Below are 16,409 nucleotides of genomic sequence, written 5' to 3'. Positions count from 1 at the left end.
TCTAATTCATACTAGCATGTTCTCACACTTCTACAATAATCTACTTGTAATCATTATCTTAGAAATGTACGACAATAATTTTTTTAAAAACTATGAAAAGTGTGAATTTTTTCTCCTAGATTAATATGTTAAAAAAGAAATAGTGAAAACAATGGATAATGAGTGTTCACTCATCTGGTGCCTCTTAGAAATTGAGTCCATCCATTTAAAAGTTAGATAATTTATCCTTTGGTATAATATGTACGAAGTAGGTTAATTAATTACATTAATTTGTTTAGCTTTTATTCTAAAATTGAATTTACTACTGATTGTCACCAATAATATTTGAGAAAAAATGATATTTTAATTTTTTTTAAATAAAAAATAAATATAAACATTACAATGTGTCAAAGTAATTTAATTTCTAAGAATGATTTGTTGAATTACTCATAAAGTAGATACAAATGAATAGATATCCTGCCACGCCTTTGACATGAACAAATAAAACTAGCATACATAACAAGATAGACTTAACATTCATATATACATATTGTATATACTAGTATAAATATCTTAAATAAATCTATCTAAAGAAATGCCGATAGATATCTAATACAAAATAATTATAATTTAATTTACTACATTTAAAATTATTTATATTTTCTTTATTTCCATTTATTTAACTTTTTGCTAACTTAAGCTTTTTATTTTAATTAAGAAAAAAATGAATGATTTATATTTCCAAATATAATAATTTATATGAATATTTTATGTAGTATTTGTTAAATTATTTTTAAAAGTATATTCTATTTATAATAAGATTTTAACTTTTGACATGTAGATGGTTGTCAAATTTAACCTATAAGAATAAAAGTTAACATTAACACAGTGACACCATCTCACTTTCCATTCTGCCATTGTAGAATGCCTGTCGACATTAATAAACATACTTTTATATATCATATATTTTACTACCATAAATACAAGTCATTTCCAAATTTTTCCTGTTTTCCTTCTAATGGACAAAAAAAAACCGTTAATTTTGACTGTTGATTCGGCTGAAGTTATCTCATTTTCAGTGAGATTTCATTGGAAAGAAGAGAACAAATTCCAACTTTTTTTTGGTTGCTGGCAAAATGTCCTAATCGACAACGATGAGAAGCATGGAAGAGACTAGAGAATTTAACTAGAGAACCAAGATCTTGGTTATTGCCTGCAATTCAAAAGGTTTTAGCGTTCACTTCTAGAGACGGGAGGAGATAAAACAAGAAATTAAATGTCGGAATGGTTGATTCTGTGGGTGCAATTCGCTGCTTTGAAGAGCTTTGTACGCTGTCAATTCATTAGAGAAGAGATAAATATGAGGAGGATACACACACGTACACTTGTTTAAAGTGCAAAAATGAGCGTGTGGCTGTGGCAGAGGCAGAGGCAGAGGAGGAGGTTAACAAGCTAAGCTTCGTAGACCCTGCATTCATCTGTGTCTGGATTTGTCTTGCAGAACTCGTCCAACGGATCCCCACTCCCGCCCTTCTCCATCCCTGGCCATTTCGACGCCACCAAATGTGCCAGATCCACCACTCTTTGGCTGCATAAATGTAAAAATAAATAATGTCAGATCTACCAATCTGGCTGCATAATTGTAAAATAAATATTATTATTTCTTGGTTTTTTATTATGATATTGTTATTAAGATTTAGTTGTGCAATTTTCTAATTACATTTATTAATTTGTAATTCAAGATTAGTAGGGCTCCTAAGAATTCTTGTTTTCTAATGATGAGTAGTACACATTCAAATTCATTGATCCATGTTCTATGACTAGTACAGTTTGCAAGAGCCCGCTTCTCATGAGAAGAGATGGTGTACTTAACACTTATTGTATTGACCTATATATTATGAGTGAAATCGATTGCAATAATCTACCTCTCATAGAAATGAATGGTACACTTAACACTCGTTGTATTGACTAGTGTTTCATTAGTAGTGTGGATCACAATAACTCACCTCTCACAAGAATTAGTAATACACTTAGACTCGTTGTACTGACCCGTGTTCTTTTGGTACCGTGGTTCACACAAACCTCTCTCTCGCAAGAATGAATGATACACTTAACGTTCATTGCATTGACCCATGTTTCATGAGTACCTAGTGTGGTTTGTAGGAACCAATCTCTAATGGGAATAAATGATACACTTATCACTCATTGTATTGATCCATGTTTTATGAGTAGTATGGTTCACTCATTGTATTGATCCATGTTTTATGAGTAGTATGGTTTACATGAACCTTGCTCTCGTCGGAATGCACGATACACACAACACTCAATACTCGTTGCATTAGTACCTAGTGTGATTTGAAGAATTTATCTCTAATGAGAATGAATGATACACTTCACACTCATTCCAATGACCTATGCTTTTTTGGTACTGTGGTTCACACAAACCTCTCTCTTGTGAGAATGATTGATACACTTAACACTCATTGGATTGACCCATGTTTCATGAGTACCTAGTGTGACTTGTAGGAACCTATCTCTAATGAGAATAAATGATACACTTAACACTCATTGCATTGATCCGTGTTTTATGAGTAGTATGGTTCACGCAAACCTATCTCTCTTCATAATGCATGACACACTCAACATCATTACATTGACCCCGTGTTTCATGAGTACTTAGTGTGGTTTGAAGAATTTCTCTAATAAGAATGAATGATACCCTTGGCACTCATTGCAATGATTCATATTTCATGACTAGTGTGATTCACACAAACCTCTCTCCTAAGAATGAATAGTACACCAATTGCAATTAGATGATATTCACAGTACATTGAATGCATCTAAGTGATACATAAGACTGTCCATCCTAATAGTATTCCAACTATAAGGACTTCACCATAATGCTTTTCCTAATGATTGCACCGTAGAGACGAATCACTCTAAAACCCATCATAGTTTGTTAATTTAGACTGTGGTAGCACAAATCCGTAGAGGTAATTGAAAAGGGGAAAGGTGTGAGGGGGAGAGTACCTGTAGCCCCATTCATTGTCGTACCAAGCGACCACTTTGACCATATCGTCGCCCATGACCATCGTGAGGGAGGAGTCGACGGTGGAGGAGACGTCAGAGCAGCGGAAGTCGACAGAAACGAGGGGGATGTCGCAGACAGCAAGGATCCCCTTGAGAGGGCCGTCTGCAGCCTCCCTGAAGGCGGCGTTGACATCCTCAGCGGAGATGCCCTTCTTCTCTACATTGATGACGAGGTCCACCACGGAGACATTGGGAGTGGGCACACGCAGAGCAATGCCGTTCAGCTTCCCCTTCAGCTGTGGCAGCACCAGCGACACTGCCTTCGCTGCTCCTGTGCTCGTCGGTACTATGTTCAGTGCCGCCGCCCTCGCCCTCCTCAAGTCCCTGTGCGACGCGTCTAGGAGCCTCTGCAACGACATTACGACCATCCTTAAACATCACACACTAAGGAAGAAATTAAACTTGCAAAAATAAGTTAACTTTGTTTAAACAGTCCCCAACAATACCCACCCATTAGCCCTATTATGCATGCTCTCTATCCTACCTCAATCTCACCTTTAGTAGTGGTTTAAATCAGTAATACCCACCTGGTCACCTGTGTATGAATGTGTTGTTGTCATTGTTCCCTTCACAATTCCTGCACACACAAACTCTACATGTTACTCACATGACCTCCACATCTTCATTTGGGGCAATGTTGGAAATAGTATGAACTTCTGCTTACCGAATTCTTTGTCCAGAACCTTCACGAATGGTGCAAGGCAGTTTGTTGTGCACGAGGCATTGCTGCACATCAAGTTCATTAAATCAGAAACAAGCCCAAATTTATCAGAATCAATCCGGCACGAACAAGATATTTTACTAATCAATTTCAATTAACTTAATCTTATTTATATGGTTTATATATGTTATGATCTTATGATTCATCACAGAGATCTTTATCATCAATGTTTCAAATCACTCTATATGGTCTATTATCAGACTGAAAGAGAGCAAGAGATGCAAGACAAAGTAATGATAGAAAATATTGATGGTAAAAATCTCTATAATATAATCTAATCCAATTACTATAGCACTTATAATTCATTTTGATTTATATAATTTAATGATCCCATTATATTTATCTAATGATATATAACATATTTATCACTTTACCATTCAAAGTCATAATATTAAGATTAAGGTTAAGTTCATAATGATTTATAAATCAAACCATTCAGTTTCTAAACCATTTCAAGATACTTTAATGTTAATTCATAAGACACACGTAATTATCTTATACAATTGAATGACTCATCTTACTTTGTATAATTAAAAGATTCAGTTAAAAATAAATGTAATACTTTATGTTTCAAGCCATAAAGTCAAGATACATGTTATAATCTAATGTTTTAGTTTGTATAAATCAATTATTCTCTCTCTACAATGGAAGTATTTTTCATAAAATAAAATAATATCAATTTACTTATATTTGATGGTTCATCGACGTTCAATGAAATTCTTGAATATTGAAATCCTTTGATCTTGGACTACTATATTTTCAACCTATTTGCAAATCCTCTACCACCTCTTGCATTAAATTCCAACATAATACAAAACCTTTTATACCAATTATCACATTGAATCAACATTCTATATGTCAACTCTTACATATCAATGAATGCTAAAGATGAAATGATAAATGTTATGATGAAAGGAAAACACAAATGTCTCTAACTTGAATTGAATAGATTGGAATACTTCAAGAATTTTGTGCAAAAGTTTAGAGTTGAATGAAAATGGGGATGGGTCCAACGTCCAAGAGTACCTGATAATGTTGGAAACCTCATCTGCGTAATCACCTTCATTGACACCCACAACATAAGTAGGAATGTCAGCACCCTTAGCAGGGGCTGTGATGATAACCTTCCTTGCCCCTGCCTGAATGTGTTTCCCAGCCCCTGGTCCATCTACAAACACTCCAGTCCCCTGCAATCACACCATCACCGTTACCCTCTATTTGCTCTTTTACAAATCTCAGACGACATAATCCATAACATAACTACCTCAATGACAATGTCAATTCCGAGCTCTGCCCATGGCAGCTTCACGGGATCTCTGTTTGAAACCACTTTGATAGCTTTTCCATCAACACTAATGGTCTCATTGTCCACAACCTTCACGTCGGCTTTAAAAGTGCCGAGCATGGAGTCATATTTGAGAAGATGAGAAGCCTGCCAGATGAATCAAATATCAAATCCTTGCTAAAACTTGCAGGTGAAAGAAAGAAAGAAAAAGCTTTTGAAGGTGAAAGAAGTTCCACTTACATTCTTAACACCACCGCTGTCATTAACTACAATGACCTCAAGAGGGGAATCCTTGCGGCCATGCCAACACCGAAGAAAATTACGCCCAATGCGCCCAAATCCATTGATGGCCACTTTCAATTTAGCCACAGTTTCTAGTTTTACAGCCCCTGAATTTGTAGCCTGACTTGACAGCCATTAAAATCAGGATCCCAGAGAAATACTGACCTACAATCAAACAATTTTAAAGCACAAAATGATTACTCACTTTTGATGTAAGCTGTTGGGCAAGTGCATGTTGGAAGGCTGAGCTCTGACGTCCTTGTCCAAAAAATGCCACTGAAGGAGAAATTGACTTGAGCCCACAAAATTCTGCCCTCTGTTTCATGTGAATCCACCGGTGGTTAATTAATTGAAGGCCTCCACATGAGCAATTGGGTACACTAGTAATTTGAAATTTCACGTGAATGGAATTTGAAGAACACAAACCTTGGGTGAGGAGAAATATAGAGGAGAGACTCTTGGTCTGGATGATGCATGTGCCTGTGCCTGTGCTGGTGCAAGTGCTGCCATTATGGCAGCTGTTGTGGAGGACGCCAGAGCCATTGATGGACTCTTTTAGACCATATACACCTTCTCCTCTTCCTGTTATTGGAAAGAGATGGTGCAGCTCGATTATGTATATCAGGGGAAACTGAATTTGTGGTACCCATCTTCATGCCAATGGATTTCGATAAAACTATCTCCTCCACAAATTGTCAGCTTTCATCTCAGCCAACCATGCCTACACACGTTGTAAACACGATGTTATCTGTTTCAGACATTCTAATGATCCATAATTGGATTTTCTCTTCCCTTTCAGCTTCACCTTCACCCTAGGGGGTCTGTTTTAGATTTTGGAATCATAATGCATCTTAAAAGAAAATGAAAAGGTGATTTTATGGGTTGATTTTTGTTGTACTTTATCCATTTTTCTTTTATGGAGGGTTCTTTATCTACAATATATATAGAACATGAGCCTTAAGGTGACATTATTACATAGTAGGATTTTCACCTCGTTCCTTATGATGTTGGAGTTGTGTACTCAACTAAATTTGATCATTGGAAGGTTCATTATAAATCATTCAACTTCACTACAAATCGAGTACATATTGACAAAGTTGCATTTTCATCCACAAAGTCATTTTAGCTATCTAATACAAGAGCATAAGCCCTAGGTTGAGATTCACATAGCACGTGATCTTCACCTCATCCATTTTGAATTATAGAGCCTCGTGCTCACCGAGACTTGATCCTTCGAGTGCTCATTATGATCCATTCAACTTGACCAACCGACCAAACACACATTGACAAATTTTCTCTCTTTTATATTTAGATACATAATCGGTAAGTTTATTATACGGGTTAAGTTTAGGAGTTGTAGAAATCAATTTAAAAATTTAGATTTGGATTTCATTAAACTCTTTTTATGAGTTGGTATATGCTGATTTATAGTGTAAAATGTTTCATTTGTCACCTTTAGAGTTGTTTTCAAGGATAAACCTTAAGCTATCTTTACACATCTAACACAACCATTCCAACCACATTTGAAACATTCATTTATGTAATCACAATTTCATTGTTGTAATACCTACTTATGTCTATATCTAAGGCATTCTTTACATGACCTATAATCTTTTGTAATTCCTTAAGCCTCACATCCAAGACATTAGCCAAATAGGCTCTACAATAGCTTTTTGTAAAGAATGAGTCCAACAATTAAGATACAACATTGATCTGTTGCATTGTATACTAAAATTGTCCCGTCAAGCATAGAAACACACAAGACATCTACAACACCAAAAGGAAACAACATTATCCCAATCAAGGTTGCACAAGTGGACAAATTACAAATCATGTGAGAAAGTCACCTTTGTGATCCTACCGGAGAGTGGAACTTCTCCATGGTGATGAATGGGTCCTAACTTGTGATCTTGTTATCATGTGAGCAAAACACAAAAGTAGAATGAGAGAATTATCTACATCAAAACCACCCCCAAAACCACTCAAAAAAACTCACAACATTAAGATAAACCTATACAAGAGTTAGGACAACTAGGAGATAAAATACCTCAACTACTTAGAATTATCATTAGTTTGTTGCAAGTGTGATACACTTCCAAAGTAAAATTGAGAATTTTTCAATCAAGGACAACCAAACAAAAGGGGAATAAATTGGCAAACTAAACTAGGAGGTACAAGCACCCAACCAATCAGAATGAGAATCGTCCAATTTTAGGCAAGGTTGCACTTTTCAAAGCATGAGAGGTAATTTATTGCAAATTAGAACACTTGTCAATAAAGTCAAGGCATGGAAAGACTTGCAAAAGTAGGTAGTACAAAACTCATCTTTTTTTATTCTAGGGAATGAATAGAAGTGCCCTCAATCGAAGGATCTTCAAGGTTACAATACCTAGAAGACTATAGCATCAAGAAGGAACTAACATCCATAATGATACTAGCACCAATCCACTTGTAGCATTAGAGTTTAGTCCTATCATGGAGTCATTTCTAGCGTGATGAGCCTTATCTAGTTTTGTAGTTGTAATTGGAATCATAACAAATCACTTTTCTAGATCTCATATTTTGGGTCAATGTTATGGACATACACAAATGAATTATTGACCCAAAAGAAACCTTAAAATATACCTATCATACTTCAAAGATCTTAACAAGATATTTCACCTTCTACGTTATTTTTTCACCAACATATCAAGAATGATGAAAATATAAAAAATATAATGCACATTGAACACCAACATCGAGACATGACAAAAAGTAATGGTAGTTATGTCAACACTTATGTGGGTATATTATAACTTGGATCTAATATGAGGTTCCAATATATTTATATATCTTACAATATTATTACAAAGAGGAGAAGAATAATAGGGAAATGAAGTCTTCTACGACTTTTGAATAGTCTTACACTAATCTACTAGATTCACGAGTTTCCAATGGTGGTTCTTATGCTACCCAACCATGTGGTCTTAGGTTTACTCTACTATACAAGAAGATAGTTGCATTGGAACAAAAAATACAGTCATGTGGAATAAGAGGGCATGTATCCCTCCCACCATCCAAATGCATTGCATATAACCCACGTAGAAACACATACAATCAAGATCTCATCCAGTCACATGCATACATGGTGAGAGATGGGTCTTAAATATAGAATCTAATTGTAATAAGGAAAAGGATCTCAGAAGTAACACAAAGAGTCTCACCACAATAGCACTATGGCTAAACAAGATTGAGTATGCATCCTAGTTTTTAGGTAAGGGTACTCAATGATACCAAACAACTTCCAAAGTCTAGCATTCCCTTTACATTTATAGCAACTCTTTAGAAGAACTCTAGGTATTTTGTAGAATTAGCATCTCGATTCATTTTATTTATCTAATGTAGTTCAACCTTATAATCACTTTGGATTTAGGGCAACATTGGGAGTCACTTCTCTTCTACACTCTATACTTCACAGCTCAAATTTAGAGGATGGTATGAAAATCAATGCACCAAAAAATAGAAGATATTTTTTTAACCATAACATCAAACAATTATAAATAGAAAAATATTACATGATCATGATTTTCCATTCCAATAAATATACATGTGCATTCCCAATTTGATGGTTTTTCTATTATTTTAAATACAAAAACCATAAAAAAAAATTAATTTCAAGTTTCATGAAAACCTAGTTTTTAAAAATATGTACTTGTAAAAAAAAAAAAAAAGACCCTTTGGTTACAAATAAAAGTTGCACCATTACTATCAAATAAAATTCACTTACTTTTTTGCATGCTTATAGCCCAATTTTTTTTTCTTCCAAAATTTGAATAAATAACTATAATCACCATGTGATTTCATCAAATTGATTTAAAATTGGAAGCTACGTGAATCCACTCTAATGCACATGAAAAAAATAAACTAAAAAATTCAAGAACATTAAATAATTAAATGAAAATACCTCTAATTCTTGGAGTTCAATAATATAGATAGAGAGCTTGGGTACAAAGGATTCAAAAAATCTGTATAGTTTCCTTGAGGACAATTGGGCAAAGGTGTTGCTGGCAAGGAAAGGAAAGAAAAAGGTCACTAATAAGGCCTTTAGTTTTATATGTTTTAATTTTGACGTTTTGTCTGTGTTGGTATGTTCCAACTGGTTATACTTTTAATGGTCTTAAATGACCTTAGTTTTATTATATTTTAGACAGGCTTTGTTGGTATGACTACTTTCTGAACTTTGGTTTTTAAAATAGTTGTAACTTGTTTATTGATAGTTTAGATCTGGTGGTTACAATGAACTTGTCTGTTGTGGACAAGTTAGGGGGGTCTTTGATGTGATATTAAAGTATTTGGGGTGTGATGTGTTGTTTTTTATTAAGAAAATAGGTTTGAGGGATCCCTAAAACCTGAATACAAAAGGGTGTAAAACAAAATACCACTTGATCCAACTCGAAAGATAAGCATTATGTACAACAAAGAGAAACTTGGCAAAACAAAAATGAAACTAAGAAAGAAAGGGGGTGAACAAAAAACTCCACATCACAACAGTGGTCCAAGGAAGGATGAGCACTTAGAAATCATACCACCCAACAAAATAACAAAAATTAAGATTTCCCCTTAATCCCCAACTTTTGGGGATTAGAAGAAGAACAAGAGGGAGTTATTTTTTGAAAATTTTCCTTTTTATCATGATCCATCCCTCCTTGATCTTAGTAGCCACAAAATGCTAGCCCAACAACTCAGCAGAGCTATTTGCACAACCCACAAATCTAATAGGATCAACAAAAGCAACTCCAATAATACAAGACCTGCCCAAAATTGAACCATAGCCAACAGGGTCAACAACACTACCAACCATACCATCCAGCTAGGCTAATACATAGAATTAGCCAGCCAAAATTTGATCATCAAGAGTAGAAATATTAGAATCTATAGTAACATAACTAGCCATAAAGTCATCCTTAAGGCCATCCTCAACAGCTTGTACAGTAGTTGGGACATCATCAGCTTCCTAATGTTGAGAAGTAGTAGCATCTTGGGGATCATCCATATTAGATTTGACCATTGTATAATATTTCCATAGAATACCTTTCCACCAACTAGGCTTCTTGGGTTTGATCTTCCCAACCCCACAATTTTCTGCAATATGCCTAGTATTAAAGCATTTCTTGCATCTAAACATGAGACCCTCAAAATCCAATGACTGAGTCCAAGAGCCAATAGGGCTACATAGTTTAACCTATGAAAAAAAGCCTTTAGAAGCATTAATATCAACAAGTATCTGAGAATAGGTAGAGTGCATTATATTAGAGGATTCTGAATCCACTATTAAGAATCACCTAAAGCCTTACCAACTTCCTCAAGCACAGAATCATGCCATAGATGAAGAGGGAGGTTAGTAAGTCGGACCCAGATGGGCATTTTGCAAAAATATTAAGATGAAGTATCAAAGTCCTTATCCCAAAGTTTAACCATCAAATGGAAATGGTTATCCCAAGTGAAAAAATGATCACATGAAATGGCTCTCCTATCATTCACATGATCAAATCCGACAATACAAAAACTCCTTACCAGAGGAAAGATATGGACATAATTAGTAAGGTATTGATCCTAGTTCTTTGAGATCCAAGTATGGAGATCCTTGAGAGAGGGACAAAATCTCCTTAATCGACAAAGAGCACATTCAACTCAAGAGATTGACAATTTCTTTATTTAGATTGATAGAAATAAGACTAAAAGTAGGAAAAGGTGAAGGGACCTTATACTTAGAGACAACCCCAAAACCATTGCCATTTCAAAAAGAATGGGCATAAGAGGAACCAAACAGGCCCTCCAAAACCACCTTTCAAGCCCCATCCTCATATAGGATAGCCACATCTGTGGTGAAAAGAATAACCCACTTCCTGAGAAAAGGGCATCCAAGACACTTGTTGAGGCACACCTTCATCATTTCTCACACTCACAGATACTATAGAAGAATCACTCACAGTTGGCATAGAAGCATCATTGGTATTTGGAGGTGGACCACCAAGTGACAGACGTCCAAATCCATGGATGCAAGTAGAAACCCTAAACGAAGATGACATGGGAGGGAGAGAAGCTCATTATTGCCTTCAAAAAGGTTAGTAGTGGGTGTGATGTGTTGTTAATCTAGTTGTTGGTAGTTTGTTGTTTGGGACTACCACTATCTTTTTATGGGCCAACCCCCTATTTTTGGCTACTGTAGTATAAAAAAACTACACAAATAGAGGTTGGAAGAGTCAAAGTATATTCAAATACAAATGACACCCAATAGAATCTTTTTCATTACAATTTTAAACAAAACCAATCCTTTCGATAAATATATGTCGACCATTTTTTGAAGAGAGTGTTTGAGGGACTATTTTAACCTTTTAACCTTTTTTTATCACCATTTCATATTTTTTTAAACTTTGATTTTCCTATCTTCTATTTTCCTTGTATTTATTTCCTTACTTATAAGAGCAAATGAATAATTCCATTTGACTATTCAAGGAAAAAGTAAATCTTATATTTTTAATTTAATAAATCTTTTTAAAAAAATTTAATAAATAAATGAAATGATTCCAACATGATTTCTCTAACCTAAATGAAATAATATCAAAGTATACAACAACTAATTATTGATTTGTTTAACTATCACTTTCTCTTTTACCCAAATGTATTAAATATCATTAAAATGAAGTTATTAAGGATTTGATATATAATTAAAAAAAAGTAAGGGGAAAATTATCATAATTGGAATCCTAGATTTATATCTAAATACACATCACAAGGGGACCATAGAATTGTCACTTATTTGGATCTAGATTCACATAGGGTGGATCTAGATTCTCACAGAGTCTCGTAGGACACATCTCACACTCAATTATGGTTTGATAGGTTGTAAGGTCATATTGAACTCAATGCAACATTTCCAATATATCCAACATTTGAGAAATATCCCAAACCTATACTCTTGAGTGGAAAAATAATCTTGTGAATACACAATTAAGTAATATGTCAAGCATATTTGCACCATATATCATCCAAGCTTTAAAATGTGATCAACGACCATCTTCTAAAATACTAACAAAGTAATAATAAACTTATTTGTAGACACACACACACACACACACACACACACACACACACACACACACACACACACACACACACACACACACACACACACACACACACACACACACACACACACACACACACAAATTGTAAGCACCTATGTTCTCTACAATTTTATGATTGTTTATCACCTTCATTGGTGTTGTTTGCTTTAAATTGCATATTAGGATTTCATAGTTGCACATAATGCATACCCAATTCAAATAAGAGTCCTATAATATCTCTAAACTTGTTCAAAATTGAAGTATGCCATTATTTCAAAGTGTAATCCTCTATTTCTCCTCTAAAAAAATCTCCTAGGCCCTAGTTGACCTTTTTATGATCTCAGAATATAATCCCCACATTGTAATCAACTATATGTTCTTACCTTGTATCTGCAGATTGACTAGGACCTATAAACCAAATTTAGTCCACTTTATATGGGAGAAGTCTCCATTGGTGAATTTTCCCTTAGATTTTGAGCCCTTTTTGGGGTAAGGTCTCATCTCAAGGTACTTGCAGGATTAAAGATATACAATTGACCCACTCATTCTATCTCCCAATTTCACTATAAAAGTAACTGCTACACTTCATTTGGAAGGATGAAAGAAATTGCAAGGTTGAAGCCCAAATTTGAAGACATCCCATTAAGTGAAAATTTTATGTTGAATTCTATATCTACCTCTATCAAGCATATGCATTATTTATTAGCAAGTCAAGCATTCAAGACATAATTTCAATATCATAATGGAGTTAGGAATTTATCATGGGGATGGCTAGGAGATTGGTGTGTACTCTTCCTATCTAGTTTTTGGTATGATTTATTTTTATTTTTAGATCTATACATTTTTTCTTCATACTTTCATGTTTTCATTTTGGATCTAGGTAAAAGTATAGTAATGTGTCATAGTTTAGGCTAATTATGCATATTTGATCAGGTAGTACTCGACCAAAAACATGTGGAACCTATGTGAAGGATGGGGGATAGGGAGTACTTAGTTGAGTAGGCCTCAACCAAATCTTATTTGGCTAAAAACTCCTGTATATATAACCTAGTTGCTCCTCGTTAGCCCCTCCTTTTTACATTGTGATCTTTGTGGAGTGGGAGACGGGTTGAAGAGTCACTTAGTCAAATATAAGTAGGGACCCATTTTTTATAGTGTTATATATAATTAATAGGTTTTTCATATTTTACTTTTAAAAATATATTTATTTTTAAATGTTTTTTTTTTGTAAATTTAATGTTTATATAGGTTTTAGGTTATTCTTATATTTAATGTTTAGGATAAATGACTTAGATTAAATAGTTAAATTTAATTCTTTAATACTCAAGTCCCATATAACCAAAACTTTATGCCCTCAATTCAATATATACAAAAACACTTTTCCAAACAACACTTGTTATACAAATCCCATGAGCACTTTCTAGAACAAACATCTTACCAAATAAGCATTCTACTTGTCAAAACATCAATACAATCAAACAAACAAATAATACCAAGGAAATAATCAAAACCAAGAATACACACCACCTTAAACCAAATATCACAAGCCATGTGTCATCTTGAAAAATCATGTTTTTAATGTTTGTCTAACCATTAAACCATCAAATCACACATAGAAACAATATATATGTACATAAAAGAATAGATATTAACATTATCAAAGCCATTGAGCCATTGAACAAGTCTTAAGGGGATTCCAAAACCATTGTAAATGTTGATCCTCTTAGATGCCACAATAGGGGTACATGTACATCAAAGCATAAATATAAACATTATACATTTACATAAAAGAATATATATCAACACTATCAAATTCATTGAACCTTTGAACAAGTCTTAAGAGGATGTCAAAAGCATTATATACATTGATTCTCTTAGATGCTGCAATAGGGGTATATGTAAATGAAAACATAAATTTCAACATTATAAATGTACATAAAGAAAACATATCAACATTATCAAAGCCATTGCACAAGTAATAGTTTTAGAAACAATGAGCAGATGAAGCAATTTTTTGAATTTGGCATTGAGTAGGAAATGTGGAGAGAAGGAACAGGATGATCAAATGGTGCTCTTGGACTAGGGCAATGACAAAGAAAAGTGGGATGCAACAGAAGATGGGGACCCATGGGTTTGGCAGTCAAATCTAGGCAAAAAAGAGGGTAATGCTCCAAAACAAAGAGCATCTAGAGGCACCCTAGGTCCTTTGGGACAATGCATGAATTTTTTCAGAGTCAAACCTTTCGATAAATCCTCTTTCCCCAAGATTAAAGATATCTCAAACAAAGAGAAGGGGACTTTTGCCTAAGAAGTGCCTTCTAAGCTTATTGATCACAATATTCTGAGTATGGCTACAACTCTTGTTGGTAAGTCCATAGGTCTTAGGCCAAACTTAGATTTGGTTCGTATCTTTGCTAAGAAAAAGTGGGATCTAAAAGGACAGGTTGAAGTTATGGCAATGGAAAAAGGTTTTATGTCTTTCAAGTTTTCTTGCCCTAAGGATTACTCAAAGATTCTCTATGCAGGAAACTAGTCAATGGGGAAATTCACCCTCATTCTTGAGAAATGGACCTCCAATCTTGACCTCAACAATGATTTCTTGACCTAGGCCTCGGTTTGGATAAGGCTTTCAAAACTCCCCCTAGAGTACTTGCAAGAATATGTTTTTAATGACTTTGCAAGCTCTTTTGGTGAGTTTCTATCTATTGATCTAGTTATAGCAACCAAGAAAATACTCACCTATGTTAGAATATGTGTTGGGGTGGTTGAAGGCCAAGAGATGCCATAAGTTATTGAATTCCAATCAAGATTGGGGAGGCATGTGCAATAGATAGATTATGAAAATGTTCCCTTTTCTTGCTTCCATTGCAAAAAGGAAGGACATAAGGCCAAATTGTGTGCTATTTTCATAGAAAAGCAAAAATTTTGCAAGGCTAAAAAAAAACAAGGGAAAAAAAGATACCCAAAATCAACAAAAAGTACTAAATTGAGTTGATGGTACAAGGAAAGTGTGGAAGGAGAAAGCTCCCAATGGAAAGATCCCAGAGGAAGAATCTCTATGGGAGGGACTCAATGAAAAATTGGTAAACCTTCCTGATAATCAGAGCCTGGAAGGAAAGAGGGCAAATGAGGATAAGGAGCAACAAGAGGCCCAAATGGATAAAGGCAATAGTAGAAAGGGAGTTTTTGAGGCCAACCCTAATATCAAAGTTCCTAAGGTTGGGGAGGAAGATGAAAGAGGTAGGAACAATTCTGAGGAAGGAGAGATCATAATGGTGGAAAGCAATGAGGACTCTTTCATTCCAGATGCCTAGGAGAATGGGGGAACTCTGGAGGTGCAAGGCCCTTCTCAATCTCAGGAACCAAACTTAAGTAGAAGCACTTGGGTGTCTCCAGGGAAAATTAATAGATTTTTTGAGATGGTTTTTGCTTCTACTCTTGTACAAATTTCAAGAATTGAGGCTCTATTTGACAGCTGCAAAGATGATAATGTGGAACCTTGGATAACAATTAAGAAAAAGAAAAAGAAAAATAATAGGGACCCATCACTAGTCTCTCCTACCACTATGAGGATCAATGTTAAAGCTGAAAAAGGAAGAAACAAGGAGAAATATGGTAGATGGAACCTAGAAGACCAGCTAGGAAACATGTTCCCAAAATAAATTATGAAGGTCATATCTTGGAACATTCATGGATTCAGAAAAATCCACAAACAAGAAATTGTTAGGAATATGATAAGGGATCATAGGCCAGAAATATTTTTGATTCAGGAAGCAAAAATGAAAAAGGAGAAAGTTGAAAGTATTATTTTCAATAAAGGGATGAAGACTGCAGCTACTGGATCTGAGGGTACTTCAAGAGGTTTGCTTGTGATATGGAAGGACAACTTGGAAGCAGATATCATTTTTGATGAGGGTAACATTTTTCTTATTCAATTCAAAAATCT

The 16,409-nt window shown here is 34.7% G+C and overlaps 1 protein-coding gene across 1 annotated transcript; it reads right to left on the bottom strand.

Moving 5' to 3' along the window:
• Positions 1 to 1,032: 1,032 nt before the first annotated feature.
• GAPB (glyceraldehyde-3-phosphate dehydrogenase B subunit) lies at positions 1,033 to 5,944 on the bottom strand. The gene is made up of 9 exons (XM_089799958.1): positions 5,784 to 5,944; positions 5,563 to 5,673; positions 5,316 to 5,477; positions 5,055 to 5,222; positions 4,817 to 4,977; positions 3,734 to 3,795; positions 3,597 to 3,646; positions 3,010 to 3,416; positions 1,033 to 1,567 (listed from the first exon to the last, which is right to left on the bottom strand). Exons 1-9 carry the CDS (start codon positions 5,898 to 5,900, stop codon positions 1,432 to 1,434), a joined length of 1,374 nt encoding a protein of 457 aa, XP_089656084.1. The 5' UTR covers positions 5,901 to 5,944; the 3' UTR covers positions 1,033 to 1,431.
• Positions 5,945 to 16,409: the final 10,465 nt, after the last annotated feature.

The sequence above is a fragment of the Cupressus sempervirens genome, chromosome 9, assembly GCF_028749045.1.
Source record: "Cupressus sempervirens isolate cs-2001-9-10 chromosome 9, ASM2874904v1, whole genome shotgun sequence".
Classification (NCBI taxonomy): Eukaryota; Viridiplantae; Streptophyta; class Pinopsida; order Cupressales; family Cupressaceae; genus Cupressus; species Cupressus sempervirens.
This window is presented reverse-complemented; position numbering and strand designations above follow the sequence as displayed.